The 22963-nt window shown below is 39.8% G+C and overlaps 1 protein-coding gene across 1 annotated transcript in view; it reads right to left on the bottom strand.

Moving 5' to 3' along the window:
• The window catches only part of LOC141126559 (pro-glucagon-like), an 84302-nt gene extending 68582 nt beyond the window's left edge, over nt 1–15720 (bottom strand). The window contains exons 1-2 of the mRNA XM_073612484.1: nt 15570–15720; nt 9263–9371 (exon numbers count right to left, since the gene is read on the bottom strand). Of these exons, the coding sequence (XP_073468585.1) occupies nt 9263–9371; nt 15570–15720 (260 nt within the window). The remainder of the gene's footprint in view (nt 1–9262; nt 9372–15569) is intronic.
• Nucleotides 15721–22963: the final 7243 nt, after the last annotated feature.

Here is a 22963-nt window from a genome sequence, read left to right as displayed (position 1 = left end):
GTACTTGTACCAACCATGCTATCTAATAATACCACAATTAATCATTCTGTTCCTACATGGTAACTTGCTACAACCTCGATACAACCTAAAGTTTGCTAAAGATTGTGTAATGTTAGGATTGGGCCATTTGAAGAGCAGTAAATGTACAGATGCTAACAATTTAACCATTGTAAAGCAGGAATACACTGCATCTGAGCACCACATACCAAAAACGCAATTTCATTCATTTTTAATATTCAAAGCAAACTCCCCCATCATCCATGTCTCCATGTTTTATTTTACTGAGAAATCAGTATGAAACATGCCCCCTAGCATTTCTGGCTGTGGCCATCTTGAGCAAATGCAAATGATTCATGTAACATTTACTTCCTGCAATCCATCTGCCCTTAGTTCAGGCAATCAGGCAGGAAGGTGTACTTAGCTGAGAAAACCTCTCCACTCCTACTGAAGATGTAGGATGTATGATATAATTTGCCTAGGCTTAGAAACCAGAAAGTAACTGAAATTAAAAAATAAATAAAATGAAAACAAGTAAATATGATATACTTTCCTATCTATTCACTAATGCTAGCGTAGCATAATGATTAAAAATAGTCAATGCTGATTGAGAAAGTTAACTTTCACTTTAAGCCATGCCTAGTAATTACCAGTGTTTGACTTTTTTTGTAGTGCTGAAACCTGACATTAAAATGCGTTAAAGTGATTGTAAAATCTTGTTTTTTTCTATTAAAATAAACATGTTATAATTACACACGATCGGACTTTCCGACAACAAAACCGTGTTATTTATTATTGGCCTTGGAGTTATTGCTTTGACATTATATTTTTGGTTGAATAATGATTTGATTTCGTATATTTTCAATATTTTTGGATGCATAGAATGCACTTTTTGGTTAAGTTCTGTTGGCAGATAGCATGTCTAATTGTATTTGTTTTCTTTTTTTAATGTACAGTAAAAAGATTGTGGAGAATAATACTTGGCTATGTGTTTTACTTCAAATGAGAGTTTGGGAGTAGGCAGTTACATTTAAAAAAATACAATGTAAAATTGACAAGGGACACCGACATAGTTGTATCTTTGATCTTAAAAACTACAGGATAATGGTGTTGTGGTAATTTGCCCAAATTAAAAAAAAAAAAAAAAAAAAAAAAGCATAATAATATTATTCTTGATATCACTGGAAAAAAAAGCCTTTGAAAATTTGTTTGCAATAACTCCATCAGTATCACCAGCAAAGCAGCTTCATTATCATCCCATTAACCACTTGACCACTGGGCACTTAAACCCCCTTCCTAACCAGACCAATTTTCAGCTTTCGGTGCTCTCACATTTTGAATGACAATTACTCAGTCATACAAAACTGTACCCATATGAAATTTTTGTCCTTTTTTTCACACAAATAGAGCTTTCTTTTGGTGGTATTTACTCACCATTGGGTTTTTTATTTTTTGCGCTATAAAAGAAAAAAGACTGAAAATTTGGTAAAAATATTAATTTTTCTTTGTTTCTGTTATAAAATTTAGCAAATTAGTGATTTTTCTTCGTAAATTTTGGCCAAAATTTATACTGCTACATATCTTTGGTAAAAATAAGCACAACTTGGTGTATATTATTTGGTCTTTGTGAATGCTAGAGAGTCCAAAAGCTATGGTGCCAATATCTGAAAAATGATCACACCTGAAGTACTGACGGCCTCATTTCTTGAGACCCTAACATGCCAGAAAAGTACAAATACCCCCCAAATGACCCCTATTTGGAAAGAAGACATTCCAAGGTATTTGAAAAGATGCATGGTGAGTTTTTTGAAATTGTCTTCTTTTCCCACAATTCTTTGCAAAATCAAGATTTTTTTTTTCTTTTTTTTTTTTTCACAAAATTGTAATTAGAAGGTTATTTCTCACACACAGCATATGCATACAACAAATTACATACAACAAATTACACCCCAAAACACATTCTGCTATTACTCCTGAGTATGGCGATACCACATGTGTGAGACTTTTACACAGCGTAGCCACATACAAAGGCCCAACATACAGGGAGCACCTCCAGGCATTCAGGCCAATTCTTATATTTCTCTCCTACATGTAAAAATAATCATTTATTTGCTAGAAAATTACATAGAACCCCAAAACATTATATATATATATTTTTTAGCAAAGACCCTAGAGAATACAATGGCAGTTGTTGCAACTTTTTATCTCGCACGGTATTTGCGCAGCAATTTTTTGAACGCTTTTTTTGGGAAAAATAAACACTTTTGTGCTTTAAAAAAACACAAAACAGTAAAGTTAGCCCAATGTTTTTGCATAATATGAAAGATGAAGTTACGCCGAGTAAATAGATACCTAACATGTCACCCTTCAAGATTGCACACGCTTGTGGAATGGTGCCAAACTTCGCTACTTAAAAATCTCCATAGGTGACACTTTAAAATTTTTTACTGGTTACATGTTTTGAGTTACAGAGGAGGTCTAGGGCCAAAATTATTGCTCTCGCTCCAACGTTGGCAGTGATACCTCACATGTGTGGTTTGAACACCGTTTTCATATGTGGGCGGGACTTATGTATGCGTTCGCTTCTGCGTGTGAGCACACGGACAGGGGTGCTTTAAAAATGTATTTTTTTTTATTGTTCATTTTACTTTATTTATTTTAGTTTGACACTTTTTCCCCCCCAAAAAATTTTTGATCACTTTTATTTCTATTACAAGGAATGTAAACATCCTTGTAATAGGAATATGGCATGACAGGTCCTCTTTACAGTGAGATATGGGGGTCAATAAGACCCCACATCTCACCTCTAGGCTGGGAAGCCTGAAATAAATTTAAAAAAAAACCATCCTGGCTTCGATCGTAGCGGTGAGTCGGTAGAAGCACCGTAGGGTGGCGGGAAGGGGGGGCGTCCCCTCTCGCCTCCCATAAGAACGATCAAGCAGTGGAACAGCCGCTATGATTATTCTTATGGTGTAGGAAATCGCCGGCTGAAAAAGCTGATATCTGAATGATACCTGTAGCTGCACCCATCATTCAGATATCCCCGCTCAAAGTCAAGGACGTCATATGACGGCGGGCGGGAACTGGTTAAAAATTGCGGAGTATTGCAGAGTATTGCGGGGTATTGCAGAGTATTGCGGGGTATTGCAGAGTAGTGCAGGGTATATTGCAGAGTAGTGCAGGGTATATTGCAGAGTATTGCAGAGTATAGTGCAGAGTATTGCAGAGTATAGTGCAGAGTATTGCTGGGTATATTGCAGAGTATTGCAGGGTATATTGCAGAGTATTGCTGGGTATATTGCAGAGTATTGCTGGGTATATTGCAGGGTATATTGCAGGGTAAGTGGCGGCACTCATGGCATGAACAGCTGTTATTTATGTATTATGAGTTTATGTACTGTATATATACAGGCACGAGTGGCAGACAGTCATATACCCCTGTTGATGTCCTATCGGACGAAACGCGTTGGGTTTGCTATGCCTGTCTTGCCACCATTTGATCTAAGCGCTTTTTGAACCGTTTTATACCCGATTTTTATTTATGAGCCAGAGTGTATTTTTAATATTTTATTTTAAATAAAAGCTTTTGGATAAGCTGATTTACACTATGGAGAGCCTCCCTTTTTGATCTCTTTTCCCTTGAGGATTTTTACCTACGTCATGGAGTTCAATCTGTGGTGAGCAGTCCCTCACCTGCACCATTGAAGCCGAGAGCCAGTGAGACCAGAGAGTGTCGGTTGGTGAGTGCCTTAGTTCTCCTATCAACTTCGGTCATTGGGGACAAAGAGCTGTTTTCCCTGCTCCATTACAAGCTTGTCTGACTCCCAAGCCGCTGGCTGGGAGTCCACCACAGCTGGTAAGGGTACCTTTACCTATCCCTTTCACACACAAGCTGGAAACCCCATCCTGTGGATGCCATTCCCAGATTTAAGGGACTCCTTATTGTCATTTTCGGTTGTTGTTGATTTCTCCAGCCTTCTTTTTCCAGATGTACATCCATTTATTTCTGGACTTTTAGTCATACCAGCAACTTATGAGTTTATGTCTGATGTCCTAGCACTAGTCTATATGTTCCCAGCCTATTATTTTTAGTTCCACTCTCTCACCATTTGTTTTGACAACACATTTGGGGGCATTATAGTTTAATGATGTTTTAGAAATTTGATATCAATTCTTTTTGTTTGATTTTTATTTTACTACTCCTTCCCATTATTGGGATGTGTAGTAGCTGCAGGATTTCTCTATATCCTATTCACTTTTTTTCACCTTTTTCCTGCCAGTGTCAGTTAACAGTTTATATACGTCTCACTTGCGTATTTCTGTCCAATTACTATAGGGTATATATTTGCTGTCACTTCCACTCATGATTAAGTTTCATTAAGACACTTTATTGTGCATATCGTCTTTCAGAGGATATTCTGTCTGACTTTGCTCACTAACGTACATATATATATATATTCTTTTTGCTTTTTAGCGCCACACTTATTCACACCATATTGCAGGATATATTGCAGAGTATTGCCGGGTATATTGCAGAGTATTGCCGGGTATATTGCAGAGTATTGCTGGTTATATTGCAGAGTATTGCTGGGTATATTGCTGGGTATATTGCAGAGTATTGCAGGGTATATTGCAGAGTATTGCCGGGTATATTGCAGAGTATTGCAGGGTATATTGCAGGGTATTGCAGGGTATATTGCAGAGTATTGCAGGGTATATTGCAGAGTATTGCCGGCTATATTGCAGAGTATTGCAGGGCATATTGCAGAGTATTGCAGGGTATATTGCAGAGTATTGCAGGGTATATTGCAGAGTATTGCAGGGTATATTGCAGGGATGGATGGATGTGACTGCAATTGTCACTGAGCACCGCTGTGGGCACTACACATCCAGCCCACAGCGGTGCTGCCATCCGATCCCTCCCCCTCTCCCCTCGCACTGTACCGATCGGTACAGAGAGGGGAGGAGAGGAACCAGCATCATGACATGACGCCGGTTTGTTTACATGTGATCGCTCCGTCATTCTGGACCCGGCAGTCACGGAAGTTCTCGGGTGCGCGCCCCAGGGGGCGCGCGAGAGCAGGATTCTGGGGGGACGTCCCACGGACGTCCACCCAGAACTAGCCAACCGCGCTGCAGCCGTCTTTCAGCTATGGCCCGGTCGGCAAGTGATTAAAGAAGAAGAGATTTCATAATTTGCCACGTCACGAATGTTAATGCTCCATTACGAATGCTAGTTTACAAGACCGACTTCTGGCTCGTCCTTGCTTCTGAGCATGTGTGTTTGTACTTTGGACTTTTGTCCGACGGACTTGTGTACACACGCTCAGAAAATGTGACAACACACAATTGTTCGCGGAAAATTTGAAAACCCGCTAGCCAACATTTGTCCGCGGAAAGTCCAACAACAATTGTCTGATGGAGCATACACACAGTCTGATTTACCACCAACAGCCTGTCATCACACAATTCCCATCGGAAAGTCCGATCATGTGTACAAGGCTTAAGGATGCTGCATTTACAGCCCAGGACACTTGCTGGGTCTGTGCAACTCACAGATTCCACCCTAGTTCTGGAATAGTATAGCTGGGATTAATAATTCATTTTTCAGGACCCCAGAACGAGAAGAACAAGTGGTCCACAGGGGGCAACTTCTTGTGAAGCAGGACTTTGAAAAAAGGTGATCATTTTGTCTGCCAGCCACTCACAAGCAGTTATGGCTGCCTTAGTAAATGAGCATGGGATAGAGCCAGGATTCTAAACAGTTGTTTTTTTTTAATAACATACCACTTCTTGTTTTACCTGTTACCAAAGGCGTTACCAAAAGCTGAACATCCCATGTCAGGATCTTATGAGTATGCATTTTGTCTGTATGGACATGTTTTCTGGATGTCCAGTGGCAAATGCTACTGCAAAGGCCACAGTAAAAAGTTTTATCAGAAGTAGTTTGTAAGTACAGAGTGCAGAATCTACAGAGAGTAACAGAGGAAATCATTTTTTATAGGAGAGTCCTTAATAGAAGTTTTGAGGTTTTATTTTTACACCCCCTACTGTCTACAATGTAGCGGACAAAGTAGAGTAAAAAGCTAGAAAACATTTGCCTGAATGTTTTCTTATATTTCATCAAGCCCCTAAGGTGATATTGGACTCTCTTCCTATGGGATTTGGTTTGGGAGTGTGTTACTCACTCGCTTATATTTTGTCTCAGCAGCAGAAGTCCTCATGGATCTCACAGAGAAAGTTGCTGATCTTTTAAGGTTTTTGACAAACTCATTTATGTGTTTTGTCCCCAATTCCAGATCCTAAAAGTTTGGAAGGATCTAAAACTAAAGCCAGGTGACTTGTGGATTGTTAAGAGACATTTATATATAAGGAAATGTTTGGAGATTCAATACAGCATCTATTTCATGTACAGTTGTGCAAAACGTGAAGGAAAAGTCACCTGAATACACACCAGACACTGCAAAAATGACTAAATTAAAAAAATCTCTGTGTTTGATTTGTTTCCCTCTTACGATCACAGTCTAGGTATATATGTATATATAAAATGTGATTTGAAAAGTAGTTTAGGCATGTTGAAGTCATATTTGTCTTTTGTATGTCTTCTATTTTATGTTACCATAAACGTACAATTGTAATATTAATGTGATACTTACGTAATCCTTCAAAAAACCTTCAATTGCGTCATAATAAAGCAGAACAGTTATTTGGAAAGATGCAGAGTGTATCTTTGGTGTCTGTTCCCTACTGCAGTAGTTATTAATTTGGAACCACTAATCAATATGAGGATAGGAGTTGCATATCTATAAAATGGCCAGGTCACTTCTGCATTAAATCCTGCCTGTCCACATTTGTTTTTCATTAAAGAGGTTGTATACCCTTTTTTTTTACTTTTACCTACAGGTAAGCCTTATTATAGGCTAAATGGTAAAATTAATATCTCCTAAACCTTTATGGTTTAGGAGATATTTACTAAAGTCAGCGGCGCATGTGCTGTGAAGGCCCAGCTGAAGGTCCGGCAGATGCTGCCAGACCTTGCCAGGGAAAAGACTCCCGCACAGGAGTGGCGTATTTACGACTTCGGCCACTCACAGCGCCATGTCAGCTCCCTCTGCGTGGACCACAATCAGACGTCGAAGCCTGGTTCTAAGGTGAGTATTTCAGAATGAGCTAGTATGTGCTGCACACTAGCTCATTATGCCTTTGCCTTGCAGGTTTTTTTGTTTGAAAAAAAAAAAAAAAAAAAAGGTGCGGGTATACAACTGCTTTAAAGTTCCACTTTAAATAGCGTCTGATGCAATAAACTGCTTTTAAAAGTCACATAATTAGCTGACAGGAGCTCACAAATTAAAATGTCTTTTGGTCCTAGAATAAAAATATTTTTTTATAGAAGATCCCAGATTATCCTAGAGAACATATCTCAATAAAAAACAATATGGAGATCACAGAGCTATCAAAACAACCCCAGGATAAACAACTAGGCCATCCACCAGAAATTCAGTCCCATGGTAATTTTGAAGGGGCTGTACACACCACAGATGAGACAGGAGAAACTTCATGGGACCACTATAAATTGTACACTCCACAATACTAAGCTTTATGGAAGAGTGATGATGACGAGTAAGCTAACTAAACCAACATCATGTACCATTTGAAGTTTGGAAAAAAACATGTGGTATGTGGAGCAAGACTGGGAAAGGGTTCTCTGGTTTGACTAGACTGCAAAATACTATGTATGGTGGAAACCCAACAACATTGATCATCCTGTGAATCCTGGTGGTGTTATGCCCCGTACACACGGTCGGACATTGATCGGACATTCCGACAACAAAATTCTAGGATTTTTTCAGACGGATGTTGGCCCTGACGCATTTCGTCATATCCCTCTGTCGAAGTCAGGATATGACGAAACGCGTCAGTGTGTGGCTTACGCAACGTAGGAAGTGACGCGTGCGCTCCACCTGAGCCAACTGCACAACCAGGAAGTGGTCAACGTCTCCTGTGCAGCGGCGCTGGTGTTTCATGGTGAAGTAGATACGCTCTCACTACCTGCTTGATTGATTGCTCGTTTATTAAGAATATTGATGTACGTGTATTCATTGAAGGGGGGTGTTTTTTATATGTGGTGGAAGGGAATACAGTCAATAAACAGGATTACGCTATGTGCGCTTCTCTCTTTGCTTTTTGACTTATTATGAGCCCTGAACATCCGGTATCCCTCATGAGTGGTGTTAACAACAGTTGCTGGCATGGAGTATTATTCTGAATGCTCTATTACTTCCCAATTCTGGTGAGTTTAACCCCCTAGGGGGAGTGTGTTCGCACTGGGTGGAATCCGTAGTGATCGGTGGAAGGTGCACGCTGAGGAATTTTTTCATGATCACCTGATGAACTTTTTTGGAACTACACCCTGAACTCTGCATCACTTCTCTTTTCAAGGGACTTTCTTTTAAGGGATTTGCTTTTAAAGGATTTTCCTATGCATGTGTGGTTGGCCGCATGTTTAGTTTATATTATTGCTCAACATTAGCGCTGTCTAGTGTGACAATTCGGTCACACAAAGTTGTCGGAAAATCCGATCGTTCTGAACGCGGTGACATAAAACACATACGTGGGGACTATAAACGGGGGCAGTAGCCAATAGCTTTCATCTCTTTATTTCTTCTGAGCATGCGTGGCACTTTGTGCATTGGATTTGTGTACACACGATCGGAAATTCCGACAACGGATTTTGTTGTCGGAAAATTTTATAGCAAGTTCTCAAACTTTGTGTGTCGGAAAATCCGATGGAAAATGTGTGATGGAGCCTACTCATGGTCGGAATTTCCGACAACAAGGTCCTATCACACATTTCCCGTCGGAAAATCCGACCGTGTGTACGGGGCATTAGTGTTATGTTGAGTGGATTCTGTTCAGCAGCAGAAACAAGAACAACAATTTATTTCACTCTGAAAGTGGTCTGGGCAGAGGCTTACCTTCCAACTAGACAAAGCACACAGAAAGATCTACATTGGGGTGGTGTAAAACCAAGAACCAGCAAGTAACAAAACATTTTTTACCTTGATGCAGGTAAAATCCATTAAGGCAGGATATTGTGCCAATGTGTAATTAAGCATTTATGAGATGACTATAATACTGTTTATGATGGGAAAACGCGTGTCCAACAACTAATCAGAGAAAAGCACAGATCTTCTGTCTAATAGTACATCTGGTTCAGTGTGTGCCATATTGCTTTAATGACTGGCTTATATAAAAACACCCTTACCTGGTTTCATCTGAAGAATCTCTTACCACAATCTGCAGACTGTCTCCAGCCATAATCAGGATGATTGCCCCTGTGAGGTACATTATTTGTGTCCTTTTCATTTGGTGTGCTGGAGAGCAAATAATACACAGGATGGAAAAGTTACCATAACTTCTCACATGCATGAAATGGTGGTTTTGTCATATGTTTAGTTCTGTGTTGAGGCCTACGGTGCCTCGAAAAAGTATTCCTACCCACTGACATTTTCCACATTTTGTCATGTTACAAACAAAAACGTAAATGTATTTTATGTTATAGACCAACACAAAGTGGCACATAATTGTGAAGTGGAAGGAAAATGATAAATGGTTTTTAAAAGTTTTTACAAATAAATATATGAAAAGTGTGGTGTGCATTTGTATTCAGCCCCCTTTACTCTGATACCCGGTATCAGTATCTAGTATCTAGCTCAGTATCTAGTGGAACCAATTGCCTTCAGAAGTCACCTTACTTAGTTAATAGAGTCTACCTGTGTGTCAGTTAATCTCAGTATAAATACAGCTGTTCTGTAAATCTCTCAGAAGTTTGATAGAGAACCTTAGTGAACAAACAGCATCATGAAGGCCAAGGAACACACCAGACAGGTCAGGGATAAAGTTGTGGAGAAGTTTAAATATTGGGTTAGGTTATAAAAAAATATCCCAAGCTTTGAACATCTCACAGAGCACTGTTCAATCCATCACCTGAAAATGGAAAGAGTATGGCACAGCTGCAAACCTACCAAGACATGGCCATTCACCTAAACTGACAGGCCGGGCAAGGAGAGCATTAATCAGAGAAGCAGCCAAAGGCCCATGGTAACTCTAGAGGAGCTGCAGAGATCCACAGCTCAGGTGGAAGAATTTGTCCACAGGACAACTATTAGTCGTGTAGTCCACAAATCTGGCCTTTATGTAAGATTAGCAAGAAGAAAGCCGTTGTTGAAAGAAAGCCATAGTAAGTCCTGTTTGCAGTTTGCGAGAAGCCATGTGGGGGACACAGCAAACATGTGGAAGAAGGTGCTCTGGTCAGATGAGACCAAAATTGCACTTATTGGCCTGAAAGCAAAACGCTATGTGTGGCGGAAAACTAACACTGCACATCACCCTGAACACACCATCCTCAGCGTGAAACATGGACAGGGAAGATGATCAGAGTTGATGGGAAGATGGATGGAGCCAAATACAGGGCAATCTTAGAAGAAAACCTGTTAGAGTCTGCAAAAGACTTGAGACTGGGGTGGAGGTTCACTTTCCAGCAGGACAATGACCCTAAACATACAGCCAGAGCTACAATGGAATGGTTTAGATCAAAGCAAATGTGTTAGAATGGCCCAGTCTAAGTCCAGACCTAAATCCAATTGAGAATCTGTGGCAGGACTTGAAAATTGCTGTTAACAGACGCTCTCCATCCAATCTTACAGAGCTTGAGCTATTTTGCAAGGAAGAATGGGCAAAAATGTCACTCTCTAGATGTGCAAAGCTGGTAGAGACATCCCCAAAAAGACTTGTAGCTGTATTTGCAGCAAAAGGTGGTTCTACAAAGTATTGACTCAGGGGGGCTGAATACAAATGTATGCCACACTTTTCACATATTTATTTGTAAAAAATTTTGAATACCATTTATCATTTTCCTTCCATTTCACTATTACATGCCACTTTGTGTTGGTCTATCACATAAAATCCCAATAAAATACATTTATGTTTTTGGTTGTAACATGACAAAATGTGGAAAATTTCCAGGGGTGTGAATACTTTTTCAAGACACTGCATATAAGAAAAGGAACGTGCAGTTGTTACCGGGACAGGAAGGTACAGACCGCAATAAAAACATTGCTCACTGTACTAAAAAATGTGTTTTTGTCTGTGTCTGTGTCAGAGTGGCCTCTCCTCAGTGCAAGACACATGAAAGCCTGCATGGAGTTTATTAAAAAACACCCGAAGGACTCCAAGATGGTGAGAAATAAGATTCTCTGGTCTGATGAGACCAAGATAGAACTTTTTGGCCTTAATTCTAAGCGCTATGTGTGGAAAAACCAGGCACTGCTCATCACCTGTCCAATACAGTCCCAACAGTGAAGCATGGTGGTGGCAGCATCATGCTGTGGGGGTGTTTTTCAGCTGTAGGGACAGGACCACTGGTTGCAATTGAGGGAAAGATGAATGTGGCCAAGTACATTTATATCCTGGACGAAAACCTTCTCCAGAGTGCTCAGGACCTCAGACTGGGTTTAAGGTTTATCTTCCAACAAAACAATGACCCTAAGCACACAGCTAAAATAATGAAGGAGTGGCTTCACAACAACTCCGTGACTGTTCTTGAATGGCCCAGCCAGAGCCCTGACTAAAACCCAATTGAGCATCTCTGGAGAGACCTAAAAAGGGCTGTCCACCAACGTTTACCATCCAACCTGACAGAACTGGAGAGGATCTGCAAGGAGGAATGGCAAAGGATCCCCAAATCCAGGTGTGAAAAACTTGTTACATCTTTCCCAAAAAGACTCATGGCTGTATTAGATCAAAAGGGTGCTTCTACTAAATACTGAGTAAAGGGTCTGAATACTTAGGACCATGTGATATTTCAGTTTTTAATTTTTAATAAATCTGAAAAAATGTCAACAATTCGGTGTTTTTCTGTCAATGTGGTGTGCTGTGTGTAAATTAATGAGGAAAAAAAATGAACTTAAAAGATTTTAGCAAATGGCTGCAATATTACAGAGTGAAAAATTTAAGGGGGTCTGAATACTTTCCGTCCCCGCTGTATATATATCTATCTATCTATATACTGTATATCTATCTATCTATATATATATAGATCTATATCTATATCTATAGATATATATCTATAGATATATATATATCTATAGATATATATATATGTAGACATAGATCTATATCTATATATCGATAGATAGATAGATAGATAGATAGATAGATAGATAGATAGATAGATAGATAGATACAGTTGCAATAAAAAGTATGAGAACCCTTTTGGAATGATATGGATTTCTGCACAAATTGGTCATAAAATGGGATCTGATCTTCATATAAGTCACAACAATAGACAATCACAGTCTGCTTAAACTAATAACACACAAAGAATTAAATGTTACCATGTTTTTATTGAACACACCATGTAAACATTCACAGTGCAGGTGGAAAAAGTATGTGAACCCTTGGATTTAATAACTGGTTGAACCTCCTTTGGCAGCAATAACTTCAATCAAACGTTTCCTGTACTTGCAGAATGGTCAGGAGTAATTCTTGACCATTCCTCTTTACAGAACTGTTTCAGTTCAGCAATATTCTTGGGTTGTCTGGTGTGAATCGCTTTCTTGAGGTCATGCCACAGCATCTCAATCGGGTTGAGGTCAGGACTCTGACTGGGCCACTCCAGAAGGCGTATGTTCTTCTGTTTAAGCCATTCTGTTGTTGATTTACTTCTATGCTTTGGGTCGTTGTCCTGTTGCAACACCCATCTTCTGTTGAGCTTCAGCTGGTGGACAGATGGCCTTAAGTTCTCCTGCAAAATGTCTTGATAAACTTGGGAATTAATTTTTCCTTCGATGATAGCAATCTGTCCAGGCGCCTACGCAGCAAAGCAGCCCCAAATCATCATGCCCCACCACCATACTTCACAGTTGGGATGAGGTTTTGATGTTGGTGTGCTGTGCCTCTTTTTCTCCACACAACTCAACTTTGGTTTCATCTATCCACAGAATATTTTCCAGTACTGCTGTGGAACATCCAGGTGCTCTTGTGCAAGCTGAAAATGTGCAGCAATGTTTTTTTTGGACAGCAGTGGCTTCCTCTGTGGTATCCTCCCACGAAATCCATTCTTGTTTAGTGTTTTACGTATCGTAGATTCGCTAACAGGGATGTTAGCATATGCCAGAGACTTTTATAAGTCTTTAGCTGACACTCTAGGATTCTTCTTCACCTCAATGAGCAGTCTGCGCTGTGCTCTTGAAGTCATCTTTACAGGACGCCCACTCCTAGGGATACTAGCAGCAGTGCTGAACTTTCTTCTTTTATAGATAATTTGTCTTACCATGGACTGATGAACAGCAAGGTTTTAGTGATACTTTTATAACCCTTTCCAGCTTTATGCAAGTCAACAATTCTTAATCGTAGGTCTTCTGAGAGCTCTTTTGTGCAAGGCATCATTCACATCAGGCAATGCTTCTTGTGAAAAGCAAACCCAGAACTGGTGTGTGTTTTTTATAGGGCAGGGCAGCTGTAACTAACACCTCAAATCTCACCTCATTGATTGGACTCCAGTTGGCTGACACTTCACTCCAATTAGCTCTTGGAGATCTCATTAGTCTAGGGGTTCACATACTTTTTCCACCTGCACTGTGAATGTTTACATGGTGTGTTAAAAAAAAAAACTAAGTAGCATTTAATTCTTTGTGTGTTATTAGTTTAAGCAGACTGTGATTGTCTATTGTTGTGACTTAGATGAAGATCAGATCCCATTTTATGACCAATTTGTGCAGAATTCCATATCATTCCAAAAGGGTTCACATACTTTTTATTGCAAATGCATATATATGTAGACCTAGCAATGCCCCTGGTTATCACTACAATCTTATTCATGAGTCCTGATGAAGCTTGAAAGGGAAACACGTTGATCCATGAAGAATATACATACACTTTTAATAGTTGGAAATTCAGCCTTGTAGTGATTGTATTCTTTATGATACCAGATAACTAATTGTCTGCACGCATAACAAATATTATGTTGGTATGTTTTTACCAAGTTGTCTCTGCAACGTTTTTAATACTACATTAGATAAAATTCATATTATTTACATTTGTTGGCGCTCCTTGTTATGCCAGTAAAGTTTGACTTTTGTTGTTGTTGTGGCTCTCTATACTATTCGGATGTGGCAGTGAGTGCTCCTATACTATAATGATCAGCTTTTATTTTTTATGTAAAACCTTTATCCCAAAATGAAAAAAAGTTACTGTTACTGCATATAAAGTATTAGCTGGAGTTTGGCTTCAGTTTGTTAGTGTATCCAAATATACAGGTTCATCTAACAATCCCCCCCCCCAGACTGAAAATGCTGCTGTCCAGAGATGTCTCTGTTGCTCCTTCATCCAGAGTGGGGGCACTCTAATGCAGGAGGTATGTTACTGGCCAGATCACCAGGTGAACACAGAGGGAAACACGCCTAAAAGTACAAAACTAATGCAGCCACCACATCTAATGATAGGTAAGCTGCAATATAATCCCTTTTTTGGTTTTGCGTTTAATGTGGCTTTAATAATGTTTCAGTGCTTTGGATTTACTTTAGTCCTGCAAGCTTCATGGTGATGTTGGATATGTTTTTTTTCTCTGCAAGTGGCCTAGGCATTTCTACATCTAATTATTTCATATTCTTTCTAGTCTAGTATAGCTTTTATTTAAACTTATTTATACAAATTGCATCTTTGATACAAACTCTGTAATATTAAAGGTCAGACCGTGTGAGCGTCATTGGACTGTCATCGCTCGTTTCCTTCTCCTTCTATTTTGCTTGTAGTGATCTGAATCTACTGGCAAAATAAGGCATGCGCCCATGTTACAGTTAAGACAAATGTGCAAAATTACTTATTATGGCATTAGCAATGTATTTTATGCCGTAGGTTTACTTTATTTAATTATAAAAATATATTTTAGGTGTACTTGTTTCCGGGTGTTTTTCCAGAATATAATACTTTTTGAAGAATATTTTGGTTTTACTGTTTTTTTGTTTTGTTTTAGGTCAAACTAAATGTTCCTGCCTAAGAAAGCAATTAGGAGTACAATAATGAAGGATGCAATACAAATCACTCAAACCCCAATTTAATGCAAGCAGATCAAGGTAATATATTTAAATGTTTTTTCTTTGCCTTAGTAGATACAGATGAATACATATTTTTTAACTGCTATCTTTTCTTTAATAAAAAAATAAATATTCTGAATATAGGATGGTTATATTGTAGAAGGTGACTTGTATGGTATGAATCCTTGCTGCAACAGTCACATGTTTAAAGTAAGTTTGATATAAAAAAATGAGTTGATGTATAAAGTTTGACTAGGCATGCATGAAAAGTAACATTTTGTGAATTGTGACATACGCATACATATACGTTTTTCTACCACTGCAATACTTTTACATTTTATCCTGCATTGTATATACACCATAAACTATAACCATAATACTTTTTTCTCAAATGATAAAATGACATGCTTAAAATTAAATGACATATATTAGCTGGTACTAGATTAGTTAAAAGATTTCATTATCGCAAAAGCTTACCTTCTTTAGGGAAATTGTTGCTGCTCAGGTGTCCTCTCTGCTTGTGGTTGTCTGTTTCCCTATTCACCACATGGTGTCCTTTTATAGTGTTATCTAGCTTTTTCCTGACAGGTAGGTCAACAGTTCTTCTCAATTTAGACTTACAAGTCATTATAATTTAGAGTCTTGCACATTTCCAGTATGTATTTAATAAGAAGATGCTACCATGGTCCTTTACATCATCTGCAAGAGGCTGATAGACTAATCATATTAGTTATGAACTCAGTGTAGATGTTTGGCAAGAGAAAAGGTCAGTGCAAGTTGTCAGATAAAATTGCATGTTTGATACTAAATTCAGTGCCCAAAGGTAGAATGACAAGTCTACATGTTTCACACCAACAGGGATATAATACCACACGCCAAGTGCATTTATGAGTTATTAGTACCTCTAAAACTCCAACTGACAAATTTAGTAATAAATAGATCAAATGTGTAATGCACCTCTAATTCTATACATTTGGTGCCAAAAGCCAAATAATGTCTTCTACACTCCATGCACTCATGTAATCTAATAAACATCACAAACTGGTGAAAGAATGCTTCCCTGCAAAAAATTAGCTCAACTATAGAAGGCAAATGTCTGCAACCTAAAACAAGTGTTACGAGTCTCTCTAAATATGCTGCTTTCCACTAGTGGATACTGTAGCTGGAATCACAGGGCATGATAGGATAGGAAGTGCTTAGCAAAAGTTCTACCAGCTGTTTGTGATCTACTTGTTCATTTGAGGCTCCTGGCACTGAAGATATGAAATCAAGCAAACATGTGGAGAAGATGCCTTTCTCGTTGCTCCAAGTCCTGATCTGCAGTTACAATTGTAGCTATAACCTCCAAAAGTGATGCTGGAAATAGGCTGGGTCCCCTTTGCCTGTTCAGAGGCTGCCTGCCCTGTTTCCAGTCCCAGAAGCACACTGACAAATTCAGGCTTCAGTCTAGAAGTCGTTTTAGGATTTAATGCAGGTCTTAAATAAAATGCAGGGGGGATGGTTTTTATTGTGCAGGATACCCTAAGCACTCAAAAATTTTGGAGGACAGCTTCCTGAATATCTTGTTCCAGCAGTATTAAGCCCTGTAGTAGCAGCCTCAAAAATAATGCTGATAGAAAAGGGTACAGCCAGGCAATCTGTAACCCAATGCAAGAAGTCACAGTCCTTGAGCAGCAAATTCTGGCATCTCATCTTCAAGCAGTACTTCTCTACCTGAAGGCAAAAGCTCGGGGGCAGCTTCTGCCCAGCTGTCCTGCAGAACTCTTCAGCAGTTTTTTCCTGCTCCAGACCAGCTTCCACAGGCAAACTTTCTTCAGGCAAGTTTCTACAGGCCATCAGCCTATGGCACCTGTGAAGCCTAGTAGCAGTAGCTTCTCTGGAACTCACACACAGCGACACCAAGGATTTTTTAGGGTCAGATGACTATTCATGACTCCAGTGATTGATCCTCCCTCTCTATTTCTGGAATATTCTTTTAAATTTAGCTAGAGCCAGCCCAGAGCAGGGGTGATACACAATGAAAACTGCAGTCAAGTTGAATTTAAACAATACAATAAATAAAGGTATATTTTTGCCGTATAATGTACTGTAAAAGACACTGAACAGCCTTGGAGATTAAATTTCCCTAGCAAATTACCATCACATCTGTAGTTGTGATCAGCTTATTGAGTTGTATTGAATAGTGTTAAGCCCTGATCAAGTCTTCACTCTATAAGTGCATATTTATTCTTTTTAACATTAAAAGGTGTTTAACCTGCACTATCCAATGTGCTCTGTTCACTTTAATTTATTACCACTAGTTACTGTATATTACCTTTTAATATTCACAAAGATTGCAAGGATAATCAGCTTACGCTGGCATCAGTGAAGCATGGTTCATTTGAACATCATTATTAAGTACCAATGCAGTAGATGAACTGTTGAAACTACCTAGCTACAGTGCATCTTAAAGTAAAACTATAATGGTGTTTGTGAACTTTTTTTAAAAATAATTTTTACAAATCTATTTTTATATATTAATTTATATAATTATTATTTTTTTATCATTTGGGTTAAATCCATTTGAAAAGCAGTTTAAAACAATGTGCTTCCATACTTTATTAGATGCAGTGCCTACCTTAGTCTAATGTCTATATCTAATATTTACCTGTATTGAATAAGAGAGCCCAGTATTAGCATTGCACTTGTTAATGGCTCTTGCAGACAGAAGAGCTAGACTGCAACATCTCTGCTTGAAGAGTAATAGGGTAATTTTGGTGAAATTGATTTTTCAGCAAAATTACCAATTTCACAAATTGGTTATTGGAAACTCTCAATTCCACTGTTTGAGCTGCATAGGTGAAATTTGTTATAAAAAAAAAAACAACAAAAGAAAACACATTTTCTTTATTTAGAAGGGTGTTGGGGGTGCATTAAGTGTAGTTTAGTTTATTTGACTCTTTTTGCATATGTATTTTTCCCATATTTGTATATTTGTTTAGTACCTCTTTCATTTTTTCTCTTTTCTTTTTTTGCTGTCTATTTTTTCCTTTCTTATGCCCCGTACACACGGTCGGATTTTCCGATGGAAAATGTCCGATCAGAGCGTGTTGTCGGAAATTCCGACCGTGTGTGGGCTCCATCGGACATTTTCCATCAGATTTTCCGACACAAAGTTTGAGAGCAGGCTATAAAATTTTCCGACAACAAAATCCAATCGCGTCAATTCGGACCGTGTGTGGCCTGTTCCGACGCACAAAGTGCCACGCATGCTCAGAAGAAATTTCGAGACGGAACAGCTCGGTCTGGTAAACTTAGCGTCCGCAATGTATACATCACTTTCGTCACGCTGCAATACTAAAAATGGTTTAATACAGTGCACTCTCTTCTTCTTTATAATGTGAATGAAGTAGTTTTGCTGCTCATATTCACACAGACTTCTCACAAACTTCTTTCTTTACTATTTATCGGGATTCTCTCAATATATTTTGATTTGTCACATCTGACAACATTATTTTTGTGTTGTATTTTTTTTGTTTTTTTTTTTGTTTTAAGGCAGATTTTTTTTTTTTTTTTGGTTTGTATTTTTTTCAAGGCTGATCTTTGTTTTATTGTATTTTTAGTTTTACTCCAGAATATTTTTGTGTGTGTTTTGTGTGTCAAGTTACCACAACACCATTGATATCTTATATTATTAAATCTCAAGGAGATTGTTTGGTGTTGGTGTCTCTTGTTAAATTCACATTGTACTTTAGAAATGTACCTGAATCGTCACCAACAAACTGTCCTTTTTGAATGAAAACACACATAGGAGAGTATAATAGAAAAAAAAAATTCATTTATTAAGGGCTCACAACTAAACAAAGAGGGAGGCAATGCTGGAGAAACATAAAATGTGTGAAGCCTTGGACCCCCAGGGCACACAACTATTTTCAAGCAAAACTGGTGGCCTGAGGAGTCCTTATCTAAAAGGGAGTGCAGTCTGGTCCAGAAGTCCCAGAGATCCAGAAAGCAGCAGATGACATCTGTGTCCCCAGGCTGTGGTCATACAAGAGACTGCATCTTTTGCCAGACCAGACTGAACCCAGGGCCATCACTCTCTGGTCTTCCTTCCACGCCTCCTTCCACGCTGTGGCTCTGGTGGTGGAGTTGTGGCAGGAGGAGGAGGAGGGGGAGGGGCCAACTCACTCAGGTGGGTATTGGGTGTTAGTTCCCCACTCACCCCCTTACTTAGGACTTTATACTGAAGATCCTCATATATTTTGCGTTGACCCTCCTGCATGCCCTGCAGTTTTGTGGCAGCCATGCAGGCAAAGGCCTCTTCAGGAGTGGGTAAGGCTCGGAGGGACGCAGAAGCCTCCTGAATTAGCCTGAGTGCAGAATCCTGCATGTGAGTCATCTTCCTCGCTCTTTTGTATGGAAGGCGGAGGGGAGGAACCTGCGATTCGGTCAGGCTTCGACTTGTCCCAGGCTTCTCCTGGCTGACACTTAGCCCCGTCTCCTCCTGGCTGCACCTTAGCCCCGCCTCCTCCTGGCTGCCACATTCCACAGCCTCCTCCTGGCTGAGGTCTTCCTGTGTATGAAAAAGGGACATTGTTTTAGTATTTGTTTCATCAATCACACACAATTTTCACCTCCTGACTGTTGCAAATTGAATGTTAACAAATATAACAGACTATCCTTCTGAGCCCAGCATTTTTCATTCTTGTCCCAATTTTACAAATTTTACAAATTTACTGTCTATTGATATGTAAAACACTTTTTGCAATCAGCAATTAGTGATCAATAATAACATCTAGTAAACATCATTTCTTTATTGACCAGAAATCTGTAGAGGAATGCTATACCTGACTCCAGCTGGGCTCCTCCACTTCTTCCTGGCTGGAAGGCCCAGGTTGGACATCGGAAGCCTCAGCTGGGGTGGAAGGAAGAGTGGAGAGTGATTCCCTGACTTCAGTCTGGTCTGACAGAAATCGCAGTCTCTCATAGTACCACAGCCTGGGGACATAAATGTCATCTGCTGCAGCTCTGGATCTCTGGGAATCTGTGACCTTCTTGCGCTTCCTAAGATAAGTGCTCCTCAGGCCACCAATTTTAGTTTTTAAATAAGGGATGGTTGCTGTGGAGACCACCAGCTTCACCAACTCCAGCAGTTTCTCCAGCGCTGCCTGCCTCTTTTGTTTATTGTTGTAATGGGGATGTCTCACCTGCCACAGACAGGGCAGCTCCCTGTACTTGTCTATGAACAGGGGGAGGAAATTGTGGTTGTTGAAGCCATCCATTTTCTCTGCAAGACACAACACAAGACAAACCCTAAGGTCAGGCCAAACTCTCCTAATCTTGTTACAATATAGGCTTCAATTTCGAAGCAGTATAGGCCCAAGTTTAGATCTTACCTTCGTTATCACGATCAGCGCCTCCGATGCTCCTTCCTCCGCTCACAGATCGTACGTAATACGCATGCGTGTTACGCTTTATACACACTGCGCATGCGTGTAACTCCGCCCGCCCCTGACGTTCTTTATAGTCTATTCCCCACCCCTTTTCGTTCTGCGCAGTGGGGGAAGAGCACATGGCGGAGACAAAACAGGTGCGTGCTAATTACAGCAACGAGGAGGAGGAGGAGGAAAGCCCGGATCCGGAGACGTCCCGATCCAGAAGGAGAGGATTTAAGGCATCAAATATGTCCTTTGGGGAGATGTTGGAGATGGTCGACATCCTGAAGAAGGCCAACTATGATGGAAAGTATGGACCTTACCCCAACCCCAATGTCAGAAAGGCCAAGATCATGGCGAAAGTGGTCAAAAGTCTGCACCGGAATTTTGGGGTATGTCGATCGAAAAAGATCAGCTCAGGAAACAGTGGTCGGACCTCAAATTACGAGAACATGAGCAGTACAGAAAGATCCGGAGAGTGCTGCAAAAAAGTAAATAGTTGTGCAACTTTCATGTTCACATTATTCGTTCGTATCAAACATTTTTCTTTCGGCCTATAAAACACCATTGTTTTGGCCATATGCATTTGGCCACATTTTTTACGCCCTACTTGTATGAAACTAATTTGGTTGTGTAGATGGCTTTGTTACTAGAATGAAATACCAACTAGATTCTGTGTAAGGAGAGGACACTGAGCAGCTGTTTTCACATCTGGACACTGGAGCACTAGTGTGGGACACCAGAACACCATTTTTATTAGGGGGCCACACAGGTGCTCCAGTGTATACTATAGGGGGGTCTCCATCTGTGAAGCTTGTACCAAACAGGTAAAGTATTGAAGCTTGACAAATGACACTGAAAATTCTACATCTTGGAACTCTGCCAAAACAGACAATTGTACCCCACTTCCAAGCAATGTTTCCTATTTATAGTTCTGCCATCAAATATCTGTGTGCTAAGTATACCATTTTTTTTTAACATAGGGGAGAAAAGACTTGGAGGACACCCCTCATCCGAGGAGACCAGAGCCCCCCCTCTGGAAGAAGGGGAAATCCCCCCAACACAAGAAGAGCAGGAGGAAGAAGACGTGGTGGAACTAGTCACCACAACAGGTGAGTATCTGCGACCACACGCTCAGGTAAGAGATGGATGCCGGCATATTTTTTATACCTGTTTTTGTTTGGTTTCTCTCTTTTTAGGTGATCGTGATGTTGTGGATCCAGATCCTTTCACCTCTGAAAGTGCACAGATCCTGATCGGGGAGATCATGGGGTGTAATTTAGCATTGGAAAACCTCAATAAAAACATCAATGATGTTATTCAAAAAAATAAGAACATCATTGATGTTTTGGGTGGAGTTTAAAACCCCTCCAAATCCCTTTCTTTTTTTGTGTGCTACAATGTTCTAAATGTTTTATGGATTTTTAGAAAAGCCAAATTTGGAGGATGCACACAGTGTGCCAACATGTGCTATCTGCCATCACGGGAGATCAATGGATGCGTTTTGGGGGTGCAACCCCTTCCTCAATAATAAAGTAGCTGAGAGGAAGGGGTTTATCTCCCAAAACACGTCCCTTGATCCACCGTGATGGCAGGTCGCACATGTTGACATTCGGAAATTTGTGTGCATCTTCCAAATTTGACTTTCCTGGGGTGACTTCACCCCATCTGAACGCAATATCAAACACAGTTCCTAAATACTCATGTCTGATATTGCCTTCAAGTTCTACCAAATGTGAACTTTGTACGTTCAAGATTTGTGTCTTTCTTGTTGGTTTTACACATGCCTGTTTTATCTTAAATGGACATTTCTATTTGTGATAATGCCACCCCAAAAATTGTTATACAACAAACATGTTGGTTTGTTTTAAAAACCTTTTCTAAATGCACATGTGATTGTGCAGGTATTAAAAAGATTGTTAATCAAGAATGTGTTGATTATTGTCTGAACACTACAACACTTTTGTGGTGATGTAATTGCTTTTTTCTGTGACAATGGGGGTTATTTCCTAAGGGCAAATCCTCTTTGCACTACCAGTGCAGTTTCAGTGCAGTTTCAGGTGCACTTGTAGTGCAAAGTGTCTTTGCCTTTAGTAAATAACACCCAACAGTGCTTTGTAAGGTTACACAATCACGCCATTTTCTGGACTCACCACATTTCGGGCAGGGTCAGCTAAAACAAACACAAGCAGTAAATGTCACCAAAGATTTGCAAATTTTTTTATTGGATCAAGGTTTCACAAATTGTCTGGCATATTGATGGCCCCCTACCCGCAAAGAACTCAAGGTATCTTAACCAGAGATCACGGGCACTCAGGGAGGGCAAGCCAGGACGGCCACTTTCAAGCGCCGTCAGGGTTGTTTCATTTATAATTCCGACCTCGGGCCCAACTGAGCCAGCAAAGTTGGCAGAATGTTGCCGTAAAAAGTTATGTAGAACACAGCACGTCAGGATTA

This window comes from Aquarana catesbeiana, linkage group LG02 (genome assembly GCF_042186555.1).
Source record: "Aquarana catesbeiana isolate 2022-GZ linkage group LG02, ASM4218655v1, whole genome shotgun sequence".
NCBI lineage: Eukaryota > Metazoa > Chordata > Amphibia > Anura > Ranidae > Aquarana > Aquarana catesbeiana.
Note: the sequence above shows the minus strand (reverse complement) of the source record. Positions and strands in the feature narration are given on the sequence as shown.